Source organism: Nelusetta ayraudi, unplaced genomic scaffold (assembly GCF_046127955.1).
Source record: "Nelusetta ayraudi isolate G7.1 ecotype Tasmania unplaced genomic scaffold, CSIRO-AGI_Nayr_v1 ptg000120l, whole genome shotgun sequence".
In the NCBI taxonomy this organism is placed as follows: Eukaryota; Metazoa; Chordata; class Actinopteri; order Tetraodontiformes; family Monacanthidae; genus Nelusetta; species Nelusetta ayraudi.
Genome location: NW_027466170.1, coordinates 4812680 through 4835000, shown reverse-complemented (window position 1 = coordinate 4835000; position 22321 = coordinate 4812680). Strand labels below are relative to the sequence as shown.

General features: G+C 47.3%; 2 protein-coding genes across 2 annotated transcripts in view; both read left to right on the top strand.

Moving 5' to 3' along the window:
* LOC142903930 (cholinesterase-like) overlaps positions 1-22321 on the top strand; it is a 92782-nt gene that overhangs the window by 51682 nt on the left and 18779 nt on the right. The gene's annotated exons all lie outside the window — the stretch shown is intronic.
* Positions 11784-22321, top strand: part of si (sucrase-isomaltase) — a 52059-nt gene continuing 41521 nt past the window's right edge. Inside the window, exons 1-12 of the mRNA XM_076049696.1 lie at positions 11784-11991; positions 13402-13540; positions 14435-14508; positions 14661-14781; positions 15452-15561; positions 16110-16264; positions 17539-17710; positions 18134-18233; positions 18727-18839; positions 18950-19075; positions 21103-21234; positions 21383-21502. Of these exons, the coding sequence (XP_075905811.1) occupies positions 13405-13540; positions 14435-14508; positions 14661-14781; positions 15452-15561; positions 16110-16264; positions 17539-17710; positions 18134-18233; positions 18727-18839; positions 18950-19075; positions 21103-21234; positions 21383-21502 (1359 nt within the window). The 5' untranslated portion in view covers positions 11784-11991; positions 13402-13404. The remainder of the gene's footprint in view (positions 11992-13401; positions 13541-14434; positions 14509-14660; positions 14782-15451; positions 15562-16109; positions 16265-17538; positions 17711-18133; positions 18234-18726; positions 18840-18949; positions 19076-21102; positions 21235-21382; positions 21503-22321) is intronic.

Below are 22321 nucleotides of genomic sequence, written 5' to 3'. Positions count from 1 at the left end.
TTATTTTAATCTTATCTCTTATTTAGTCATTTTTTAATTCATTTAGCAGTCACGTCTCTCTCTCCCTCTCCCTCTCCCTCTCTCTCTCTCTCTCACTCTCTCTCCCTCTCTGTCTCTCTCTCTCGCTCTCTCTCTCCCTCTCTCCCTCTCTCTCGCTCTCCCACTCTGTCTCTCTATCGGTTGCGGAGTCAAGGTCAGCGATGGGAAAATTGATGTGAAGCACCTTGTTTGTTTGTTTGTTTGTTCAAAGGTTGGTCTCCTCAGCGCTGTCTGGAGAGCCAGTCGGTTGCAGGCAGAATCACTCCTGCTGCTGAATCTCACTCACGGCCTCGACCACGAGTCAGCGACTCGCCATCAGCACCATGGGGCTCCTCATGCTTACACATATACATATATACAGTATACATATATTTTACATTTTGCGTGTCTTATATCTTCCCTGTTCGCCTGGGGACCAAGTGTGTGTGTGTGTGTGTGTGTGTGTGTGTGTGTGTGTGTGTGTGTGTGTGCGCGCCTGCAGGGTCATGTGAGAACACCAGGCTGTGGGTGAGGCAGCAGCAGCAGCAGCAGCTGAGGGACCCTGGAGCAGGAAACACAACTAGACAGAGTGGAGATACCTGCAGCGTGTGTGTGTGTGTGTGTGTGTGTGTGTGTGTGTGTGTGTGTGTGTGTGTGTGTGTGTGCGGGGGCAAAGGCGAGCACAGGAGAAGCAGCCAGGATAAACCCTCCCCCCTCCACCCCCCACCACTCTGGGCGCCTGCAGTGGAGAGTCGCTGTGATAAGCGAGCAGGAGACGGAGGGAAGAAGAAGATGGCCAGATGGGGGAGGGGTGGGGGGGGTGGGGAGATAAACAACCCACAGGCCAAGTCAGGGACACCTGAAGAGACGAGAGAGAGAGAGAGAGAGAGAGAGAGAGAGAGAGAGAGAGAGAGAGAGAGAGAGGAACTGAAATAGTTTTTTATTAGGATGGTGAAGGATGACGACGATTGGCTGCTCAAAAAAAACCTTGAAAGGTGAATGGACACGAAACGGTCACATGGACTGAACTGGAGTGGGTGTTTTTTTCTAACCTCGACTGTGGCTCCGCCCTCTTTCTTCTTAGAGGATCCTGATTGGAGGAGGGGCCACTGATGGGCGGGACTAGAGAGATTCCAGAGGAATCAATCTATCAATCAATCTGAGGCAGCTTCACTTTTTCATTCTCTCTCTCCTTCCTCTCTCTCTCTCCCTCTCTCCCTCTCTCTGTCTCCCTCTCCCTCTCTCTCTGTCTCTCTCTCTCCTCTCTCTCTCTCTCTCTCTCCCCCTCTCTCTGTCTCTCTCTGTCTCCCTCTCTCTCTCTGTCTCTCTCTCCCTCTCTCTCTCTCTCTCTCTCTGTCTCTCTCTCCCTCTCTCTCTCTCTCTCTCGCTCCTGATTGGGTGTCCCTCACGTGGCTCCGGCTACTTTTTTTTATTTCCTTCTGCATCATCAAACCAGCCTTCGTTTCACGCTGGCAGACGCCAGGCGTCACCAATCACCAATCACTCTTGACCTTTGACCCCAATGTGCCTCCGTCAGCATTTTTTTTTTTTCATTTTATTCTTTTGCCCTTTAAAGGTTTTAGAGCTTGCAGATGTTCCAGCAACAACAACAACAACAACAACATCATGACAGATAACATTAGGAGTCGAGATGCTTCTTTTTCTTTGTCCTTACGAATATTATTTTTATCTTATGCAAATTGAGGGCTGCGGTCTGAACGGCTCTCCCATCAGTTCCCTCTAATCACATTACGCTACTTACCTTGAATGATGAATCCACCTTCAGCCTGATCCCAGAGCTGCTCACTGCTCTCAACACTCATCTGATCACACGAAGCTGCTGCACTTTTTTTTTTTCTTCTTTTTTTCCCCCTGCAGCTTTTCCATTTGAGCGGCCGACTCTCAGCCAATCACACGGCGGCGGCGGCGTAGTAACACCGTATTTTATCTATTATTGATTTCCCTGTCTGGAGACTCGCTGGAGGATGCAGCAGGAAAAGCAGATCCGCTAGTTCTTCAGCAGCCTAAACTGGTTCTAATGGTTCCAGTCTGGTTCTTCAGGGTCTGAACTGGTTCTTCAGGGTCTGAACTGGTTCTAATGGTTCCAGTCTGGTTTTCCAGGAGGCTGAACTGGTTCTAATGGTTCTAGTCTGGTTCTTCAGGGGGCTGAACTGGTTCTCCTGGAGGCCAAACTGGTTCTCAAGGAGGCTGAACTGGTTCTAATGGTGGCTGAACTGGTTCTAATGGTTCTAGTGTGGTTTTCCAGGAGGTTGAACTGGTTCTCCTGGAGGCTGAACTGGTTCTAATGGTTCCAGTCTGGTTCTTCAGGAAGCTGAACTGGTTCCAATGGTTCCAGTCTGGTTCTCCAGGAGGTTGAACTGGTTCTCCTAGAGCAGGGGTCACCAACCTTTTTGGCACTGAGAGCTACTTCATGGGTCCTGAGCCGTATGAAGGGCTACCAGTTTGCTAGATTCTCCTGAAATAACAAACTCTCTGAGTTACATTTTATTATTAATGATACTCTTCTATGTTAAGACACTTATCAAGCTCATGAGTTCTCAATAATGATCAAACATGACTTAACAAGGTTGGATAAAGAGTTGTGCAACTTTTCAAACGGGTCTGCGGGCCACTCATGAGGTCCTTGGGGGCTACCTGGTGAACCCTGTCCTAGAGACTGAACTGGTTCTAATGATTTCAGACTGGTTCTCCAGGGGGCTAATAGTCTAATAGTGGCTGAACTGGATCTCCTGGAGGCTGAACTGGATCTACTGGAGACTGAACTGGTTATAATGATTAGGGGGCACCTAATAGTGGCTGAACTGGTTCTCCTCGAGGCTGAACTGGATCATCAGGAGGTTGAACTGCTTCTCCTGGGTCTGGGCTGGTTCTCCCTGGTGGTGGCGTTGGGAGGATGGATGTTCTAATTAGGTCGCCGTAATGAGTCGGCTGCAATGATTCATGTGGGTCGGGCCGCAATTCTGTGCAGGAAAAACTGTAGTGAGCGAGTGAGCAGCGGAGTTAGAACTGTTAGCACCTTCCAGCTCAACCGGGGGAAAAAAAAAACTCTAATTGGTGATTTATGGATGAGCAGCCAGTTTAGCCCGCTGTTTACAGCCTGCTGCTGAAACTGACGTTTTTTTCGGACCGAAAACAAATAAGCAAATAAAAAAAAAAAAGAAAAAGAAAAAGAAAGAAACAAGGTGGGTTCAAAGAGCCAACATGGGGAGGTTTGTGACATCACAAAGGGTGGAATTGCAGAATGTGTATGTCTAGTTTGATCTGACGCTGGTCAGACACGGTACTGCATTATGGATCAAGGCTGGCAAAAGTGTGTGTGTGTGTCTGTGCAAAATGTTATGGAGCCCCCTAACAGCTGCGTGTGTGTGTTTGTGTATGTGTGTGTGTGTGTGTGTGTGTGTGTGTGTGTTGACACATGGCGAACATGCAGTCGAGACTCTGGACTCGCTTCTAGTTGTGTGCCCCCCCCCCCCCTTTTTTTTTATGAATCTCTTCCTCTCTCCTTCTTCTACCGCAAGGACGCAGATAAAGTCAGGGACAGAATTTTGATGATGCACGCGTGTGTGTGTTTGCCTTTGTCTGCTGAGCGTGTGCGTGTGTGTGTGCGTGTGTGTGTGTGTGTGCGTGTGTGTGTGTGTGTGTGTGTGTGTGTGTGTGTCTCAGTATTTATAACACAAGGACAGTGATGCAGAGTCCGGGCTGCATACTGATGACGAGGAGTCAAAGAGAGGCCTCACACAGCAACAAGCAGTCATTCACCTAATTTAGGACACACACAAACACACACACACACACACACACACACACACAAACGAGACACAAACGTGCTTTTGCTTCTCAGAAGATCTTCCTGATAACAAGAGTGGATTTTTTCTTTTTTTAGCCGTCACTTAAAGACGTTCCGACAGAAAAAAAAGAAAAAAAGTTAAACGGCTCCTCGGGAACTTTTTTTTTCATTTTTTTTTTAAACGGGGGAATAATGGCTTTTTCTAATTATGGTGACGGTCAATATGGAAGCGAGATATGCCGTGTAACTGTGGGCGGCCTCTGAATCAGCAGAGAAGTCATTAAAGATGGAAGGAGGGAGGAGGAGGGGACGGGAGGGGAGGGGGGAGATAATGGATGGATGGGGGAGAGGGTGATGGGACGGAAGGGGAGGGGAAGATCGATCTGGCCTGAGCATCGAGATGAGAGAGAGAGAGAGAGAGAAAGAGAGAGAGAGAGAGGGAAGGAGGTTCACTCCTTTTATTTTCCTTCATCCTCGCTTTTCCTTTAGTGAGGGGGGAGGTTGAGGGGGGGCGTTGGTTGGGGGGTGGAGTAGTGAGGGAGGGGCGGGGGAGCTTCTCCTTCGAGGATTCTCTGAGATGTTGGCTGGAAGAGGAAGTGGGTGGCGGGTGGGGGGGGGTCGATCCTTCGAGGCTTCCAGGAGGAAGCAACATTTTACAAGTCCTAATATGGCGACGGCCAAAACTCCGGCGGCTCCCGGCTTTCCAACCAACCCCTGATTGGTTGGTGCTGGGGTTAAGGTCAGGGTTGAGTAGCGTGCTGATCAGGGAGCAAAGGGGGCGGGTCAAAGGGCCAGGATGAGGAGGTATGGGCGTCGCTACAGAAGGGTTTGGTACATTTTGCTTCCTGTGAATGACCCGCCCCCTTCTTGCTACTTCCTCTTCTCGCCGAGGCCTCGGAGGCTCCCAGAGCAACATTCTGATGAGGATGTGCGATGGAATGGACCAGCGGAGATTCTGAAGAAAGAACGAAAGGAAGAAAGAACGAAAGAACGAAAGAACGAAAGAACGAAAGAAATGAGTCATGCTGCTGCTGGAGTGACAGACGGACCGAGGAGGGATTTACAGTCTCTGCCAGATAAGGACGCTGTTCACACACACACACACACACACACACACACACACACACACACACACACACACACACACACACACAACCGACGGTGGCGTTCTGATGCAGCGAGCTCTTGGCACCTGACAAAAGTTCACCCGCTCAGAGTTGCCATGGTAACCAGGAGATTCCTCCTCCTCCTCCTCCTCGTCCTTCCTCCTCGCTGTGGCTGCAAACACAACCGGCTGACCGGCTGAGGAGAGCAGGAGGAGGAGGGAGGAGTGGATCTAGAACTTTTAGCAGAGATGCTGATTGGACACAGGAAGGAGGTAGCAGAGGAACCAGCGGAGGAACCAGCGGAGGGCTAATTACGCTGTAAAAATATCGCCGTCGCTGATAAAATATGAATCCTGGTTCTGTTGCAGCTCTTTTTTCTTCTTTTTTTTTTCTCACAAACATCGTTTGGTGCAAGTCGTGAAACCGACCGGGAGGAGAAGAACAGCAGCAGCAGCTAGCCAGCTAGTTAGCTCCAATCATCAGCTGATTCCTTTTGACTGCGTAATAAAATGAGGAGGATGTGAGAGTGGAACGTCCCTGTGTACCGAGGCTGAGAGCCGGAATTGATGAATAATCTAAAACATCAATGTCATCGGCCGGCTTTTCAAAGCTTTCCTTCAAAGTCGACGCCCAGCTCCTCCCCCTCCTCCTCCTTCCCCACCCTCCCAACACCAAAAAAAAAAAGAAAACGTCTCCTCAGAAGCAGAAACTTCTCTGGAAGGTTCTCCTCCTCGTTTCTTTATGTTTAGCTCGTCTTTTATCTCAACGTCTTTGAGGCAGTGGACTGAACGTGTGGAGAATGTCAAGATATGAAGAAACACAACAAATGGCTGGGTTTCTACCTGCCGTCGGTCGCAATGTCAAAGCTCTGACTGAGTTGCAGTGTTGTTTTGTTTTGTTTTGTTTGTTTTTTGCTGACTGTCCTCTAGAGAGGTGACATGGTGGCGCAGTGGTTAGCGCTGCCGCCTCACAGCAAGAAGGTCGTGGGTTCGATGCCGGGGCCCGGGCCTGGGACCTTTCTGTGTGGAGTTTGCATGTTCTCCCTGTGTCTGCGTGGGTTCCCTCCGGGTTCTCCGGCCTCCTCCCACAGTCCAAAAACATGCATGTCAGGTCAATTGGACATTTTAAATTGTCCTAGGTGTGCATGTGAGTGTGAATGGTTGTCTGTCTATGCGGTCCTGCGATTAACTGGAGACTTGTCCAGGGTGTCACCCTGCCTTCGCCCTAAGACAGCTGGGATAGGCTCCAGCAGACCCCCGTGACCCTGAATAGGAATAAGCGGGTATAGAAGATGGATGGATGGATGGATGGATGTCCTCCAGAGAAGATCTCCATCCATCAGCCATCACAAACCTGTTGGGAACCTTTCACACAGACACACATCCGGGTCAAAGGTCACACAGAGGGTGAGTGACGCTGGTGAGGAGGCTAACAGCAATATTAGCCATCAAATAACAGCAACGATAGCCACATCAGCCACAAGCCAGCAGCAGCAACAGCCACTCGCTAAAAACAACAGTTTTTCAGTCCCTCTCCACAAATGTTGAAGTTACTGCACATCGAGCAGCCGTGTTCTGTCGCAGTTCCGAGGTTCTGAAGCATGACAATAAACAAACGGGAATATATAGCGGCTAATTAGCTGCGCGTGAGTGCGGAGGTTTGTGTTTGTGTAGTCTTTATCCCTCAATGGCAGAACTATTGCGCTGCCGTCAGCGCATTCACTTTCACATAATTAGCTGTCAGGTTCTATTAGCTCTTGAATCTGCCGGGCCGCTTTTGAAAAGAGCGGCGGGAGTTCAGTGTCATCTGAGCTGAGCGGAGCAGAGCTGTGTGTTTAGGCACCCTCGCTTGTGCAAAGCCTCACACACTTTTTTTTTTTTTACGTTTTGGCTGGCAGATATGAGATAATGAAATATTGATCACACACAGCTCAGCAGCAGCCGTAGTAAGAAAAAAAACTCAACAACAACAAAAAAGCAACCAAATAAATAAATAAATAAACTGTGGGATCCACACATGAAAGCGGAGCGGGAGGTTTCTGCTTCCTGCGTGATTTTCCCAGCGCTCGCTCGGAGTTCACAGAGGTCACCGCAGGGGCGGGGCTTCCTCCGAGATACAGCACACCCACGAACTTTGACCTTTGGCCGTGACGGGCGACTGAGGTGTCTCCTCCCAGATACAGAAGGAGGGCGGAGGATATTAAATAAGCAAATACACTTTGCGACATCATCGCCCACGCACTAAAGTGCTAATAAAGCGGCATTAGTGAATACATTACGCCCGTTGTAAAGCAGCTATCATGGATCAACAGTATCGACCTTCAGCACGCTCGTTATCTCGCCACAGAAAAATAATTTCTGTGTTTATTCCCTTATTAAAAGATGCAGAGAGGGCAATGTGTCTCAATCAGCTACACGTGCAGCAGGAGTGTGACGACGAGACCGAGTGCTCATAGTTAAATCAATCAATCAATCAAACTTGTGTGCATCCATCATGATGACACTTGGTTTGTGCAACATAAACGATTAGAAACACGACTCGCTCCAGCGTTAGACGAGCTGCTGTTTTGGCGCCGTTTCCATGATGGCTTTGTTTTCTGTGTGGCGGAGGGCCAAGATAAAAATAATAATTGAAAAAAACAAAAAAAACAAAAAACAAAAAAAAAAAACATGTTTGTCAGTTTGAACTTTGCTCTGCGGTAGTTTGAGTTCCATAGGCTGATTCAGTCCGAGTCGTGGCGGACTTTGATGCAAATCAAGCTGCTGCGGCGGCGATAGCGCAACGCTAATAAACTGCTGCTTAACATTTTTATTATGAGGGGGGAATTTGGTAATACATCAACTTTGACCACACCCGCCGACGGTAACCGGAACAATAACTCTGAGCCCATCGATGGGAATTTCACTTTGGCTAAGTGGACGGCGGCTCACCTCGCATTTATTACCAAAGACATTTATGTAGAAAGATAAATGATATATATATATATATATATATAAATTTAAAAAAAAGTAACCGGGGCCCAGTGAAAGTCAGTTTGCATGACGCTAGAGAGAGAAAAAAAACAACTTGTAGCTCGACATTGGAATTGGGTGAAAATGTAGCATAACAAGGAAAGAAAGAAACCCCGGCAATATCGATCGTACTTGAGTCAAAACTGAGTGTGATATCAACCACGCTTTTGTAAGAGCTGAGTGCCGCTTTAAGCACTGTAGATATTTTTCTTTAATGGCAAAATTCCATGACTTGTTTTATCATTCTATTTATTTACTCTTTGCATATTACGTCTATTCATAGCATTGCTATATTCTATCTTAATTTCCGTTCTGTAATGCGTTGGATGGAGCTGCGCTCCCAATTTGGTTGTGTGCGCAGTCAAACAGAGACAAAAAAGGCTTTGACCTGACTTGACCTGACTTGACCTGACTTGACCTGACTTGCCAACCAGCGTAATTAGCCGTGAGTTTACAGACAGCGTTGTCCTTTAGGATGACTTTTAAAAAACAAATCAAATCAAACAGAATCAAACAGACACAGCAGTTGATGATTGCGCCTGTACAGCCACGCCCCCCTTCAGCGAGACCTGCATCTGTTTTACCTGAAGATTTCAGACATCATCGATGCTCTGAAACGCCGACGTCTCAGAGAAATGTCCGGTAACGCGTCGAACTACTCCAACTACGTGAAACCCCCGAACTGACGCAGGTCTGGGCCAGGCGGTCTGAGCATGCTCCGTGACCTTCATCATTGGCTTACTGGAGGAGGGGGAGGAGGGGACAGAAGAAAACCGCAACAGCGTTAGCCACAATGCTAAGCTGCTGCTGGTTAGCTGGCATTTTATCAAAGCTACGAGCCAATTACTACCAGAGATATTTATACGTGTATTTCTATCTTATATTTTGGATTAATAAAAAAAAAGAAAAACAGGCTTTCAGCTGTGAATGTGGGAGCGAGCGGCGCCGACCGAGCCGAACCTCCCGCCGAGCGCCTCAACCCCACAGATGTCATCTTTCATGGATGCCAGGATGCTTTTATTTGATGTTGAGTCATGCATGTTGGAGCGGCTCTGGTGGCAGATTGACGAGTTCTTCTCACCCTCTTCTTCTTCTTCTTCTTCTTCTTCTTCTTCTTCTTCTTCTTTTTTAATTCTTTCATTAATTAATTGATGTATTTGTTTTTCCTCTGGTTTCCCTGCGTAGCGTCGAGCAGATCAGTCTTCAGGTTCCTTCTGAGCTCCGATGGTCGTTTTGTTTGTCTGCGCTCCGCCCCCATGTCTCTAGGGGGCAATGTAATCCAAATGTACATAAGTACGTGTGTGAGCGTGCGTGTCTGCGTGTGTGTGTGTGTGTGTGTGTTTGTGTTTGTGCACAGCCTATATTCATTACTATTGAACGTGGTGAATTGTGGAATTGCGACGACAAACACGCTTTCTTTCTCTGAGCCAATGCAAATTCAACCTTCTTTGTGGGCCAGATGCCTCGTCTGTGTGTGTGTGTGTATTTGCGGTATTGTTGACAGGGAGACCGTCTCCAGACGGACGGAGGTCTCGCACGTGTGTCTAGAGTGGAGGAAACTGGAGAATCTGTGCAGGATGAGTCACGCAGAGACGACAGCTGATCACTACAGATCCCAGCAGGTAGCAGGGCTGCAGGGTGTGTGTGTGTGTGTGTGTGTGTGTGTGTTTGTGTGTGTGTGTGTGCGTGCGTGCATGCGTGTGTGTGTCTGTATTCTAGACACCGTTTCAGAAAAGACGACTAAAAATAGTCGTCCCATCTGTCGTGGTGCTTGGAGGCTGCGGAGTCGCACAAAAATATATCACAGCAAGGGAAAAAAAAAAAAACACCCTCATATTAGCACCTCGCTGTTCATCGACGGTAATGTGCGTGTCTGTGTCTCACCTAATGCGCAAAACAAATCCAAAATAAAAATAATAAAAAAAGAGGATTCGTAGATATTTTTGCTCCTGACCCCAAAGCATGCTGGGACCGATTGTAACGAGCTCAGAGGAGGATTTAAAGCTGCGGCTGTTGTCTTTGGTTTGTGGTTGTGCACGCTGTAAAACACACACACACACACACACACACACACACACGCAAATAAATGAGTTTTTAAAGTAGTATTGTTTATTTCTTTGTCTGACTTTTTTAAGATCCGTATTGAAAAACTCTGCAATACATTTTCTTTTTTCCGACACACAGAAAATGGTTTGACCAATCAGCTTGCTGCGAGGAGAAAGAAGGTGGAGCTTCTACAGACAGGGCATCAGCTGTGACTGAAACAGGAAGCTGCAGCTGGAATGTGTCTTGGTCAGCGTGGACGTTGCAGCTGGTCGCTCTGATCACAGCCGGACAACATTTCCTCAGAAGAGCAGAGAACTGGAACCTGACTGCCGCAGACATACGCACCATCCAATCACCTCCAGGTGCTTTTTTTTTTTTTTTTTTTTAAACAACCTCCCACTTCCAGACGACCTCAACGGAAATCTGCATATAATTTTTTTTTGTGTATATTTAATTTAATCTTTCCTGCGACGCGTCAGTTCAAATCCAAAACCAGAGCAGACAGCTGGCATCTGGCCCTCCAGCCGCAGCGGAGTGGGCGTGGCCTCTGTCCACTGGAATTTCCTTCTGAAACTTTGACGTCATGGCAAAGACGTTTTTGAGGCAGAATAGCAGTTTCACATTTAGTTTGTGAGTCATTTTGAGGTTGTTGTTGCTTTGTCCTGCAGCCATTGCGGCGACGGCAGTGTTTTTTTTTTTTTTTTCGGGGGGGGTGGGGGGGGGGTCCAGTCTGAGGGTGACGGCGGAGGATCAGCTGATTGAGCTGCTCGCTATCTGCTGTATAATCGTCGAATCTTCCGACACGCAGCCTGATTGCCAGGGACCCCTGGATCGAAGACGACGAGATGAGCTCTGTCTGCTCTTATGCGTGTGTGTGTGTGTGTGTGTGTGTGTGTGTGTGTGTGTGTGTGTGTGTGTGTTGGGGACTTGGGGGGGTGGAGTCCCAGTAAGTGGAACAGTGTAGGATGGAGGCCTGGAAGTGTTTCCTTCCTTAACAGTGTCTGTAATCTTAATGAGACGCCATCAAAGCCTGGATGACACGGCAACAACCACCAGCCTGTGTGTGTGTGTGTGTGTGTGTGTGTGTGTGTGTGGGCGTGTGTTGGCACGTGGTGCCTCCAGAGGCCCTCTTCTCCGTTCACACACTGGGCCTCTCGGCTCCGACTTGCAGGTGTTCTCCCTCTGGATCGCCCCCCCGCCACATTTCAATAAAGGAAAACTGAAATTGGCGCAAATCCACTGTTTGGATTCAACCAAATTAAAATGCATTCAAAGTGAGGAAATTAGATAATATATAAATATATAAATAATCTGAGGGACCCTGAATTGGAACTCTTGAACTTTGTTCAGTACCGCAGCACAACAGCCCAACTCAACAACTGGCCGACCATTGCACCTGAACGGTCCTTTCAACGAGTGGCTTCTTTCACCTTCAGTCCACACAGCTGCATAACAGCAGGTGTGTGTGTGTGTGTGTGTGTGTCCGTCCGTCCGTCCGTCCGTCCGTGTGTGTGTGTGTGTGCGATCTGCGGTCACAGATGGGTAAAGATTACGGCTGCTGACTCACTGCCCACATAAAAAACACATTCACGACAACAACAACACCACACACACACACACACACACACACACACACACACACACACACACACACACACACGTGCACACCCACCGATAGATAGCAGCGCCCATAGATTGTAGCAGCGAGCTGATTGGAGGATTTAGAGCAGCAATTTACGACCACCGCTGACAGTTTATGGTTTGAGGACTGTAAAACACACACACACACACACACACACACACACACACACACACACACACACAAACCACCCTGTGCAGTAAATGAGCAACTTGGCCTTATGACCACTGCATGTCCAGCTGGTTTAAAGCTTCAGTCTGTCCTCCACCTGCAGCACTTCAGTCAGAGACCAGGTGAGACTGCAGCTGCGACCAATCAGCTGCCTCCTCCTCCAGCACTCAGTCTGTCCTGTCAGACAAACAGGTAAACACGCCTTTCATCAGCTTTTTGGTTTAGTTTTTTTTTTTTAATATTATTATTGTTGTTTGTGTTTGATTCAGTCGTATTGATAAAACTCATTCTGCATATTTATTTATTTATTTATGCTTCTTTTATTTCTTTTTCCTCAATAAACGCTCAGCGGGTGGTTTAGGATGAAGGGGGTAAAAAAAAACAACAACAACAACCAAGCGAAGTAAAGACAATGAATATGAGCACTTTTGAAAACATTTGGATGATTCACTTGTTGTGTTCTGTAGCTGGCAGCGCTTTTTGCATTATGCAGTCCTCCTTCCCCGCCGTCCTCTGGCCGGACGGTGACCGAGCTGCAGCTGAATGATAATAATGCTGCTGCTGCTGCTGCTGCTGCTGCTGCTGTTGCTGGTCACCGGCAATAGCAAACATCCACCAATACATTATTTTGTATTTTGATTTTGGTTTGGTATATTGTTTTGTTTTGATGGTTTGTTTGGGGGTGGAAGCGGACGTCTATTATTTCTCTGATACGTTGAATTTAACTTTCAGAGGCTACAACCACTCTTAATGACGCAGGTGTGTGTGTGTGTGTGTGTGTGTGTGTGTGTGTGTGTGTGTTTGCCCGTGCCAATCAGGATGTGTTTTGGGGTTAAGTAAAGTGATCCGCTGCTAAAGCGCTGAGGCTTCTTATTTTTTAGTCTCTCTGGAAAGCGTTCAGACGGGGAGAAGCTGCAGGGTCGGCACCGAGCTCGCACTTTGTGTGCTTGCGTGTGTGTGTGTGTGTGTGTGTGTGTTTTTGTGCGCGAGTGGGTATGTTCCTTCGTAACTTCCTGCTTCCTGGTGTGATTCTCGGTGGGACGTACACGTTTGTCTCATTTTTCTTTTCTCTTTTTGTGTCGGCGCCCTCGCCTGCTCTTCACAGCACATTAAACAGAACGGCTATAAGCCTCTCATTCCGCCAAACACACACACACACACACACGGGCACAAATGCAGACATTCACCTTGTTTTTCGTCTCCAGCAGCACGTTGGAGTGAAGCCTAATTGCTTGAGTGATGTGACGGGCGGCGGCTCCCTCCGTCTTTTTGAACTTCTTCTCCTCCGTCGCTTCACTCACTTTATTAGCTGAAGCTTTATTTTTTTCCCTGCTTCAAGGTTAATGCAAAGTGTGTCAGATCTCTTGTTGTTGACTTTATGTGTGTGTGTGTGTGTGTGTGTGTGTGTGTGTGTGTGTGTCCTGCCACCAGGGCTCATTAGGCTGTTGGTGACCTCTGAGACCTTGGCCTTTAGTAAACTCGCCGACGCCGCTATCGGCCACTAACGACGGCGGTCTCTCTATCTCTCTCTCTCGCTCTAAACACTGGCCCCGCCCCCTCTCTCCTCTCTGGCTGACGTGTCACGTGTCTCCTCCCCTCCAGAAGATGGCCAAGCGGCGGTTCTCGGGCTTGGAGATCACCTTGATGGTGCTCTTCATGCTGATGCTCGCCGTGGCCGTGGCCATGATCGCCCTGTACTTCGTGGATCCCAGGGTCAACAGCGAGGGCGGCGTTACAGAAGGTTGGTGGGCGGAGGCACAAGTGCAATTGTTGTTTTATTGACAGATCAACTACAGATAAAATGTATTGTCATTATTATTGTTATGATTATTATTATTTTGCGAGACATCGGTAAAAATAAATCTCGATCATGTTTATTAAGGTTAAACAAATTAGTTGTGGACATAGCAGATGTACTTCATGACACACACACACACACACACACACACACGCACACACACACACACAGACAGTGTTTCCCAGTGGCGGACGTTCTAACAGACATTAAGAGTTGGCGGAGGGCTAAACTTTCCAAAAGACGACCAGAATTATAATCGAAAGGGATTTAAAAAAAAAAAAAATCCTACTTTACTCTCTGAGCAAAAACCTTCCAGACCTTCTTCCTCTTCTACTCCTTTCTTCTTCCTCTTTTTCTTCTTCTTCTTCTTCTGAGTCCTGACCATCAAAGTCACCACTAAAGCATCTCTGACAGTGTCGGCTGTCAGACATCCAGGCAGCAGCAGAAGGAAATAAAGAAAATTTAAACTTCTGCCGGAGCGCTTCAGGCCGTCGCGAATCAAAGAATTAGGAAGACGACTCCCATGATCCCACGCTGCTGCTCCTGCGCCGTATCATTTAATTGACGTCTCCCGCGGCAACCATTGGTTGTGTCGAATCGTCCTTTACTTTTGCAATGAGCAAACATTAACGAAAAACCTGTCTGTAACCCAGAAAACAGTTTTCTGTCACAGTTGTCAGGCTCCGCCCCCTTGTGGGGATGTTGACGTTCCCCCCTGAAACTTTAAAACAACAACCGACAGAAACAATGTGAAATCAAATCAAGTCAAACTCAGTTTGATGAAACTTCCGGATGGTTTTCACCACTCAACATGTTTCCTGTCTTTGGAACCTCCAGATTTTGTCCCTGAGTGTCCCAACATCCCCTCGGCACAGAGAGTGGACTGCTTTCCAGACGCCGGAGCCTCCAAGGTGCGACTTTTTTTCTCTTTTCTTTTTTCTGTATTTTCCGCACACTGAGAATCGCAGGTTTTGCCGAAGGTTTTGCAGAGTAGTTGAGAGGGAGTCGTCGAGTCGCCGCCGATTCTGCTTTGCCCCTGATTGACCTTTGACCCCTCCACCAGATCGGGTGCGAGCAGCGAGGATGCTGCTGGAGTCCTCTGGACGAGCGCAACACCCCCTGGTGTTTCTTCCCCAAGAACCACGGCTACACGGTGGAAACCATCGAAAACCCCTACCACCACAGTGAGTCTCGCCGCCCGCTGTGCCCGTTGTTTGACTCCTCCCACTCATCTGTTGTTTTTCTTTCTTTCAAGTGGAGAGAGAAAAAAGAAAATCAAAGGCTTTTTTTTCTGCATTTAACGGCGTGGTGCGTTTGTGAGGTATCGCTTTTATGCAAATGATCCATATTTAAAGCTTCGCTCAGAGTATCTCTCTGTCTGGATTTCCACTTTTGTTCCCTTAATTGATTTTATGCAAAGAGCTTAAACTCCAAACTTCAGAGGGAGCCACTTCACTCGTGCCGCTCGCTAATAGATTTTTTTTTTTTTTCGTGAGAGTGGCGATGGAATGTTGACGTTTTTGATGTTTGAAAAAAAAAAAAAAAAAAAAAATTGAAACAGCAGCTAACCGACATTTGTTTTTTGTTTGTTTTTGTTTATTTCTCGAGAGCCTGAAACCAGAAGAGGAAGTTTACAAAAATAAAAAAATAATTAATTAAAAATTGAGGAGGACTCAGATTAAAAACAAACAAACAAACAGACAAAAAAAACACTCCAAACAAACAGAACTCGCCGCTAACAGGCGAAGCAGGAGGGCGGTGACTGTTTTGTGCCTTTTATATAAAACGCTTTTGCTACTTTCATGAGCTCAACTCTCACAACGTGTTTTTCTTCTTCTTCTTCCGACTCTGTAGAGCTGGAAGCCACACTGACGAGGATGGACGCGCCGTCTTTATTTGGGGCTGAAATCAAACAGCTGGCCTTCCATGCAGAGCTGCAGACCAGCAGGAGGCTCCACTTCAAGGTGCACACCCACACACACACACACATACATACAAAATACACAGGCTTCTGGCTGTACAAAAAGATAGGCTGAGCTTCTGTTTTCTTAAAAAAAACAAAAAACAAACAAAAAACACCAATGTTTAAATGCCATAAATCTGCATTCTATCGTTTGGACTGCAGGAGCCGCCAAATCTGGTTGCAAAATGGCTAAAAATGACTCCCTGTCAATAAGGGGGAGGAGCCCTGAATTCACACTGATACGAACTGGTTACAATGTTTCTGTTGGCCAAAGTTGGCGGTAACAGATTCAGCCAATCAGCTCAAATGTCCATTTTGTATCATTTGTTGTAAAAGTTGGCCATAAAGTTGTGGGCGTGGCTACAGTTCAGGAGCCAACTGCAGTCGGCTTACTGGCTGGTGGGCGGGTGTTGGATCACACGCTCAAGCTCCAATCAAACCAGTAGCTCCAGAAAGCAACCTCGGGGCTTCAGAACCAATGGTTGAGGTCACCATGACTCCGCCCAAGACCCACAAAAAACATCAACAACGATACAACTCTCTCTTCAGATCTCCGACCCCAACAACAAGAGGTTTGAGGTTCCTCATGAGCACGTCGCCAGCGTCACCAACAGCAACACCGAACTCCTCATCGGCGACGTGCTGCATGTGGTCAACGAGCCTTTCGGCTTCACGGTGAAACACCCTCGCTCCAATGTCATCGCGTGAGTGACCCACCGCCCGCACATCCGTGTCGTTGTCAGAGGTTTCTGTTCTGAGGGCGAAGCTTGTCGTGTGATGTCATAAGCTCATCTAGTCCAATCAGGAGGCCCCCGTGACTGCAGCAGCAGCACTAGCAGCAGCTTCGGGGTCTTTGCTTGTTTTGTTTTTTTCCTCTTTCCCCTTGTGAAATGTTGTTACGTCGCCTTTAGCCCCGCCCCTCCCTCCACCAGGACCTTCGTTCGGCCTTTAACCAACCAAAGCGTTGTTAAGTAACCCAACTGTCTTTGAGCGGAAAGTTAAGTCGGAGCTGTTTGAACTATTAGCGGCAGCAGAGCTGATAAAGGCCGGAGGTGTCGTTACCTCAGAGGTAGGCGGGGCTGACAGGTAACCACAGTGAAGACCACACCAGACAAGATCAGACCAGGTCGGTCACCTTGAGTTCAAACATGTAACATTAAAAAAAAGAAGAAGTTTAAAACACAAAGTGAAGACAATTAAGCTCCATTTCCAACACAATTGTCTTACTCATTTTCTAACATTGACCAATCACAGAAACAGGAAGCACGAAAAAATTATTATTATTATTTATTATTATTATTGTTATCACTGTCATTGTCATGAGGTATCCTGGCAACCCTGTGAAGGAGGCAGCGGAGGGAAATAAAGCAAATTAAACTTCAGCTCCTTCCGTCAGACGTTCCTGCCTGAGTGCTCACATAGATTTTCTCTACTGCCGTCGCTAATCAGAGAATTAGGACAACGACTCCCATGATCCCACACTGCTGCTCTTGCTCTGTTTTGTTTTGTTGTCTTGCGTTCCCACTGCGGCAAACATCTGGTGTGTTGAATCGTCTTGATTGCGCACGTGCAGCTTCCACGTTCCACATTTTATGATCAATTTATTGTCTAGCAATAATCATAATAATAACTATCATGATAAATCCGTGTAATGATTAACTGTGTGTTTATCAAGAGAACTTCTTTATAACTCCTGGAAAACAGCTTTCAGAGGGGTTTTTTTTCACAATTACTCCTCCACTGTTGTGACTGAGCTGCTCTTCAGTCTTTCTGCAACCTCTGTATGTCTTGTTTTGAAGGTGTAGAAGCAACTTAGAGGACCTGAGTGCAGGATGAGAAGTTCTGTCTCCTCCTTCTTTCCCTCCTTCATGCAACTCAACAACATTCTTCCTCCTGCTGCTCTGGAGTTTCTTCAGCATCCGCAGCCCCTGAATTCACCCCATCACTCTTCTCCCCCTCTTGTTTCTGACCCGCTCAGCTTGGACACCACCTTCGCCCCGCTGATCTTCGAGGACCAGTACCTGCAGCTGTCCACCAAACTGCCGTCCAGCAACGTCTACGGCCTCGGGGAGCATGTGCACCAGAATTTTCTCCACGACATGAACTGGAGGACTTGGCCCATCTTCGCCAGGGATGCTTTCCCCAACGGGGTGAGGACACACACATACGTGCACAACACACACACACACACTAATGATGCCTGAGCGTGTGCAGGGATTAAGACACAAGCATGTTTATCTCACTGTTTGAGGTTTTGACTGTAACGACTGTATGTCCTGGAGGCTTCAACATCTCCACCTGAATATCTGTGTGTGTGTGTGTGTGTGTGTGTATGTGTGTGTGTGTGTGTGCGTAAGCCATGTTGCATTTGTGTGAACACATCAGTTCCCAATGGTCTTGTAATTGAAAACCCTGTAAGCTGATTAGACTCTGAAGTCGCTCTCGTCCAGTTGGTTTGACATCGAAACCCCACCCCCCACCCCCCACCCCAACCACCCAAACACATACACACTCCCCTTCCCCCTCCCCCACATCTAAACCCGCCACTCACCCTCTGCCCCTCCCCCCTGCAGGGAACTCACAACCTCTACGGACACTACCCGTTTTTCCTCTGCCTGGTGGACGAAAGTGGAAAGTCGTTTGGCGTCTTCCTCATGAACAGCAACGCCATGGGTAAATATCCCCCCTCACCTCCCTCAGTATATATCAAATCTTCAAGTAGTGTACTTTGTCCTATAGTTTCAAAATGTTCTCAGGTTAGCAACTGATCTTCACAGATCAGTCAGGCGTGAAATAAGAAAACAGGTTTCAAACACGAATGTCCCTTTGTGACCTTTACCATGAAAGCGTGAGATTAATCCCAGACGTAAGATCGCAGCGATGATAGAGGAGGTATTTTTTCCTTCTTTTTTTTGGTAGTCTTGGGCACCCAGATAGATAATAGTCTAGCTATCTAATAGGCTAGCTAATGGGGGACCTGTGTAAATAAACAAATAGGCAAATAAAACAACATGAACCAATCTGGCAGCCAAACAGCCTCTGGGAGTGTTTCTGTGGAGGCATGAACACAAAACAGCAACACAACTCCCACTGTGCAAACTATCATACATGTTTCTCTTGATTATTATATATTTTCAGTGCATTCTTTATTTTTTTATTACTCCAGAGGTGACCTTGCAGCCTGCTCCAGCTGTGACCTACAGGACCATCGGAGGAGTTCTGGACTTCTACATTCTGTTTGGAGACAACCCCGAGCAAGTGGTGGACGAGTTCCTCAAGGTAAGGCACCAAACAAACAAACAGAAAAAATTCATCTCGCCTAGTATGTGTTCCACCGGCGCTAACGACGACCACCTGCCTCCCCTCCCCCGTCGCCACTGTGTTTTCAGCTCATCGGCCACCCTGTCATCCCCCCCTACTGGTCCCTGGGCTTCCAGCTGTCCCGCTGGAACTACACCAGTCTGGATATAGTCAAGGAAACGGTGGAGAGGAACCGCGCCATCGGCCTCCCCTACGTAAGATCGCACACACGCCTCCGCGGAGCCACAGAGCTCCCAAAGTCTTTGCAAAGTCTTTTCCGATAGGTGGTGGATTGGACCGGCGCCATGAGATGCCCTCACGTTTTTGGTCTTTTGGTCTTTGCTCGATCAGACTGGACTTCATATCTTTGGTAGTCGTAAAAGTATATAAAAATAAAAAGTCACGTTCAGACTCCCAGCCAGTTTACTAGTTGCCAGATAAAACTGCAATAAAGTGATATCAGACAAAGGATGAGGAAATAAAAGAAAAAAAAAGAAAAAAACCTTCTGGTCTATTCACACCCTGATATCGCTGTGTGTGGTGTGTAGGGAAGGGAAAAAAAAGATCAGCGATCTCCCTGGCTGAGAAAAGAAAGCACCAAACAGAACCCACACCAGTTATCAGATGATTGAGATGACTATCAGCTGGCGACGTGTGCGACGGGAGGAAACCCACACTCTGCCGCTCTAACCGCCGACCGTTTTGTCTTTCAACAACGATTCCAAAGCAGCAAGTTTTCTAATTGGACTTTTCTAATGCACTCAGAGGTGGGCGGGGGGGACAGGTGATGACTGTGAAGACCAGACCAGAGCAGATCGACGAAAACGATCGATCACCCTGAGTTCAAATATGTAACACACAAAAAAGCGGTTTACATCACAATTTTTGACTCGTTTTCTAACACAGACCAATCGAAGAAACAGGAGTTGTTGTTTTTTATTCATATTATTTTTATTCCACTTTTATTCATCGAGGAGTAATCCCACTGAGATTGATAATCTCCTTTACTGGAGTTTGGAAATGTCACGCAAACAGCTCCCCCTAGCTTCAGGAGGGGGGAGGCGGGGCTGAAGAATCGATGCTCGGCCTCGTGTTAAATTCCCCGACTGCGAGAACCACTGCGGGAACGTGACGCGAAAGTGCAAGTGGAGCCTTCAGAGTGATGGCGGTGGCCTTTAGCCCAGACGGGCTAATCCAGCTTTCTGTCAAATAATGGAGAGTCCGCCTGGCTGCACCGGTTCAAACCCGACCAGACGACAAGCAAGCGGCGGCTGAATGTTAGCGCTAATCAAAGATCAATCCACCCGCGTGGCTTCTCACAGATCATCCTGATCCGGACGTCAAAGCTCCGCTTGATAAATACCGTTTTCTTGGGAGCTAGCGGTGGTTGCTAGCCGAGGTTCTTCCCCTGATCCCACTTGATGTAAGCGTCCATTCCTCAATCGCCAAGGTCGACCTTCTCACTCAAGTATTCCCCCGTCCAGAAAAGACTCTGGAAAGCCGTAACCAATCAACAGATCTGACATTTTCCCAACCACTCCAACCCGCCTCTGTATCATTTCCCATCGATTCCAAATCTTAAAAATACATCTGGATTCCAGACGCTTCCTCTCGCACGTATTTCAGCACCACTGGAAAGGTCCACAGAGGACATTATCACATTCAGCCTAATACATCTGGAGCTGATGACCACGAGGGACGACGGACCTGGCCGAGTGTTCCAAGCACCATCTGCTGTATCGGTGTATCGTAGCGTAGATGTTGGCAGTCCAGGTGGAGGGGAGGAAGTCTGTCCAAAAAAGTCCCGCCCCCTCGGCTGGAGAACTAAAGGGAGGAACAGATTCCTCCCTTTTGTCCGGCGTTGCTGTTCATGAGGAAGACGCCAACGTCTTTTAATGTTCCAGTCAAAAGTGAAAAATTACAGTTTAAGTCAATATGAAGAAATTGGAGCGGTCCTGTCATAAAGCCAACAAAATCCTGAAATCCTTCCCCAGTATTGCAAGGTGTACGATACAATAACCATCGTATTTGTACGATAGTTTGTCCCCACTTGTACGATTTACAATCAATAATGGCGAACAAACAACAAACCTGATTGGCTGAATGTTCAGCTGCACCCTCTGAACAAGACACTCATCCTGTTTATGATGATTTCACTGAAAATACGACCATTTCGGTCTCTGGGACGATGATTGCAACGTTTCCCACCTGACCAAGAGTGTTTCTTCTCATGGATTTGCAGGACGTCCAGTACACCGACATCGACTACATGGAGGACAAGAAGGATTTCACCTACGACAAAGACAAATTCAAGGATCTGCCACAGTTTGCAGACTACCTGCACGACAAGGGCCAGAGATACATCCTCATCCTGGTGAGACTTTGCTTCAGTTTTCCACAGTGGAATGGCAATTTGACACAAATTGTCTTGCAGATTGTAAATCTGCAGAATTGGTGGTATCAAGTATTTATTTATTTTTTGTCAACTAATCAGCATTTTGTTGCTTTGTTTGTTTCCCCAGGATCCCGCCGTCGCCACCAGCAAAAGGGTCGGCAACGCTTCCTACGAGAGCTACGACCGCGGTACCGAGAAAAACGCCTGGGTGTTCAACTCTGACGGGCAAACCCCCGTGCTGGGAGAGGTGAGCTTTGAATGCTGCTGACTGAGATGAATGAATGATATTGAAGTTTGTACAGTTTGTACGTTACAACATTGAGGTGTACTTCACATTCTAAAGATAATTATCGGTATAATTGAACGATAGACACAATCGAGAGCTTATGTGGATGTTCGCCATCATGTAGCGCTTCGCCAATAAAAGTCGATCGATTGATCAATTAATCAGATTAATTGTGAAGGTGTCTCAGCTCGGCGCCGACTGGATCGTGTGATGCGTCTGCCGTGTTGTGCTCGCCAGGTGCGTTAAGCGTTCTGTGATGGCAGAGTGTGTTTACTCCGTCCCCTCGCCGGCTGGGCGAGGGGGAGCGACGGGACCGCCGGTAAAGGCAGCGGCGGCGGCGCTTTTGATTACGCGCACGATTAGGCCAGTCCCCAAGCTAATCGCCTTTTCATGCTGTTTATAATAGGTCAAACGTATGCATTGATGCTGCATTAGCGTCTAATCTTGAAATGTTCTGCATGGTTGCGTCGCGGATTAGCCCTGTGACTGTGTGTGTTTGTGCGTGTGTGTGTCTGAAATACATATACATATATAAATATACATATGTAATATATATCACAGTGTGTGTGTGTGTGCATCTTTGTGCATCCATCTGTCTAAATGAAAAGATTTCCTTGCGTGTGCACGCCTGCATGTGAATGTAATTTATTTGAATTTATTTCCCCTGCGATTGCATGAAAAAAAGAAAAATGTTGTCCATGCACAAGAAAACTTTCAGGTCGCTGCTTCCGACAAAAATGAAGATTTTTTTTTTATATTTTTTCGTTTTTTCTTTACATT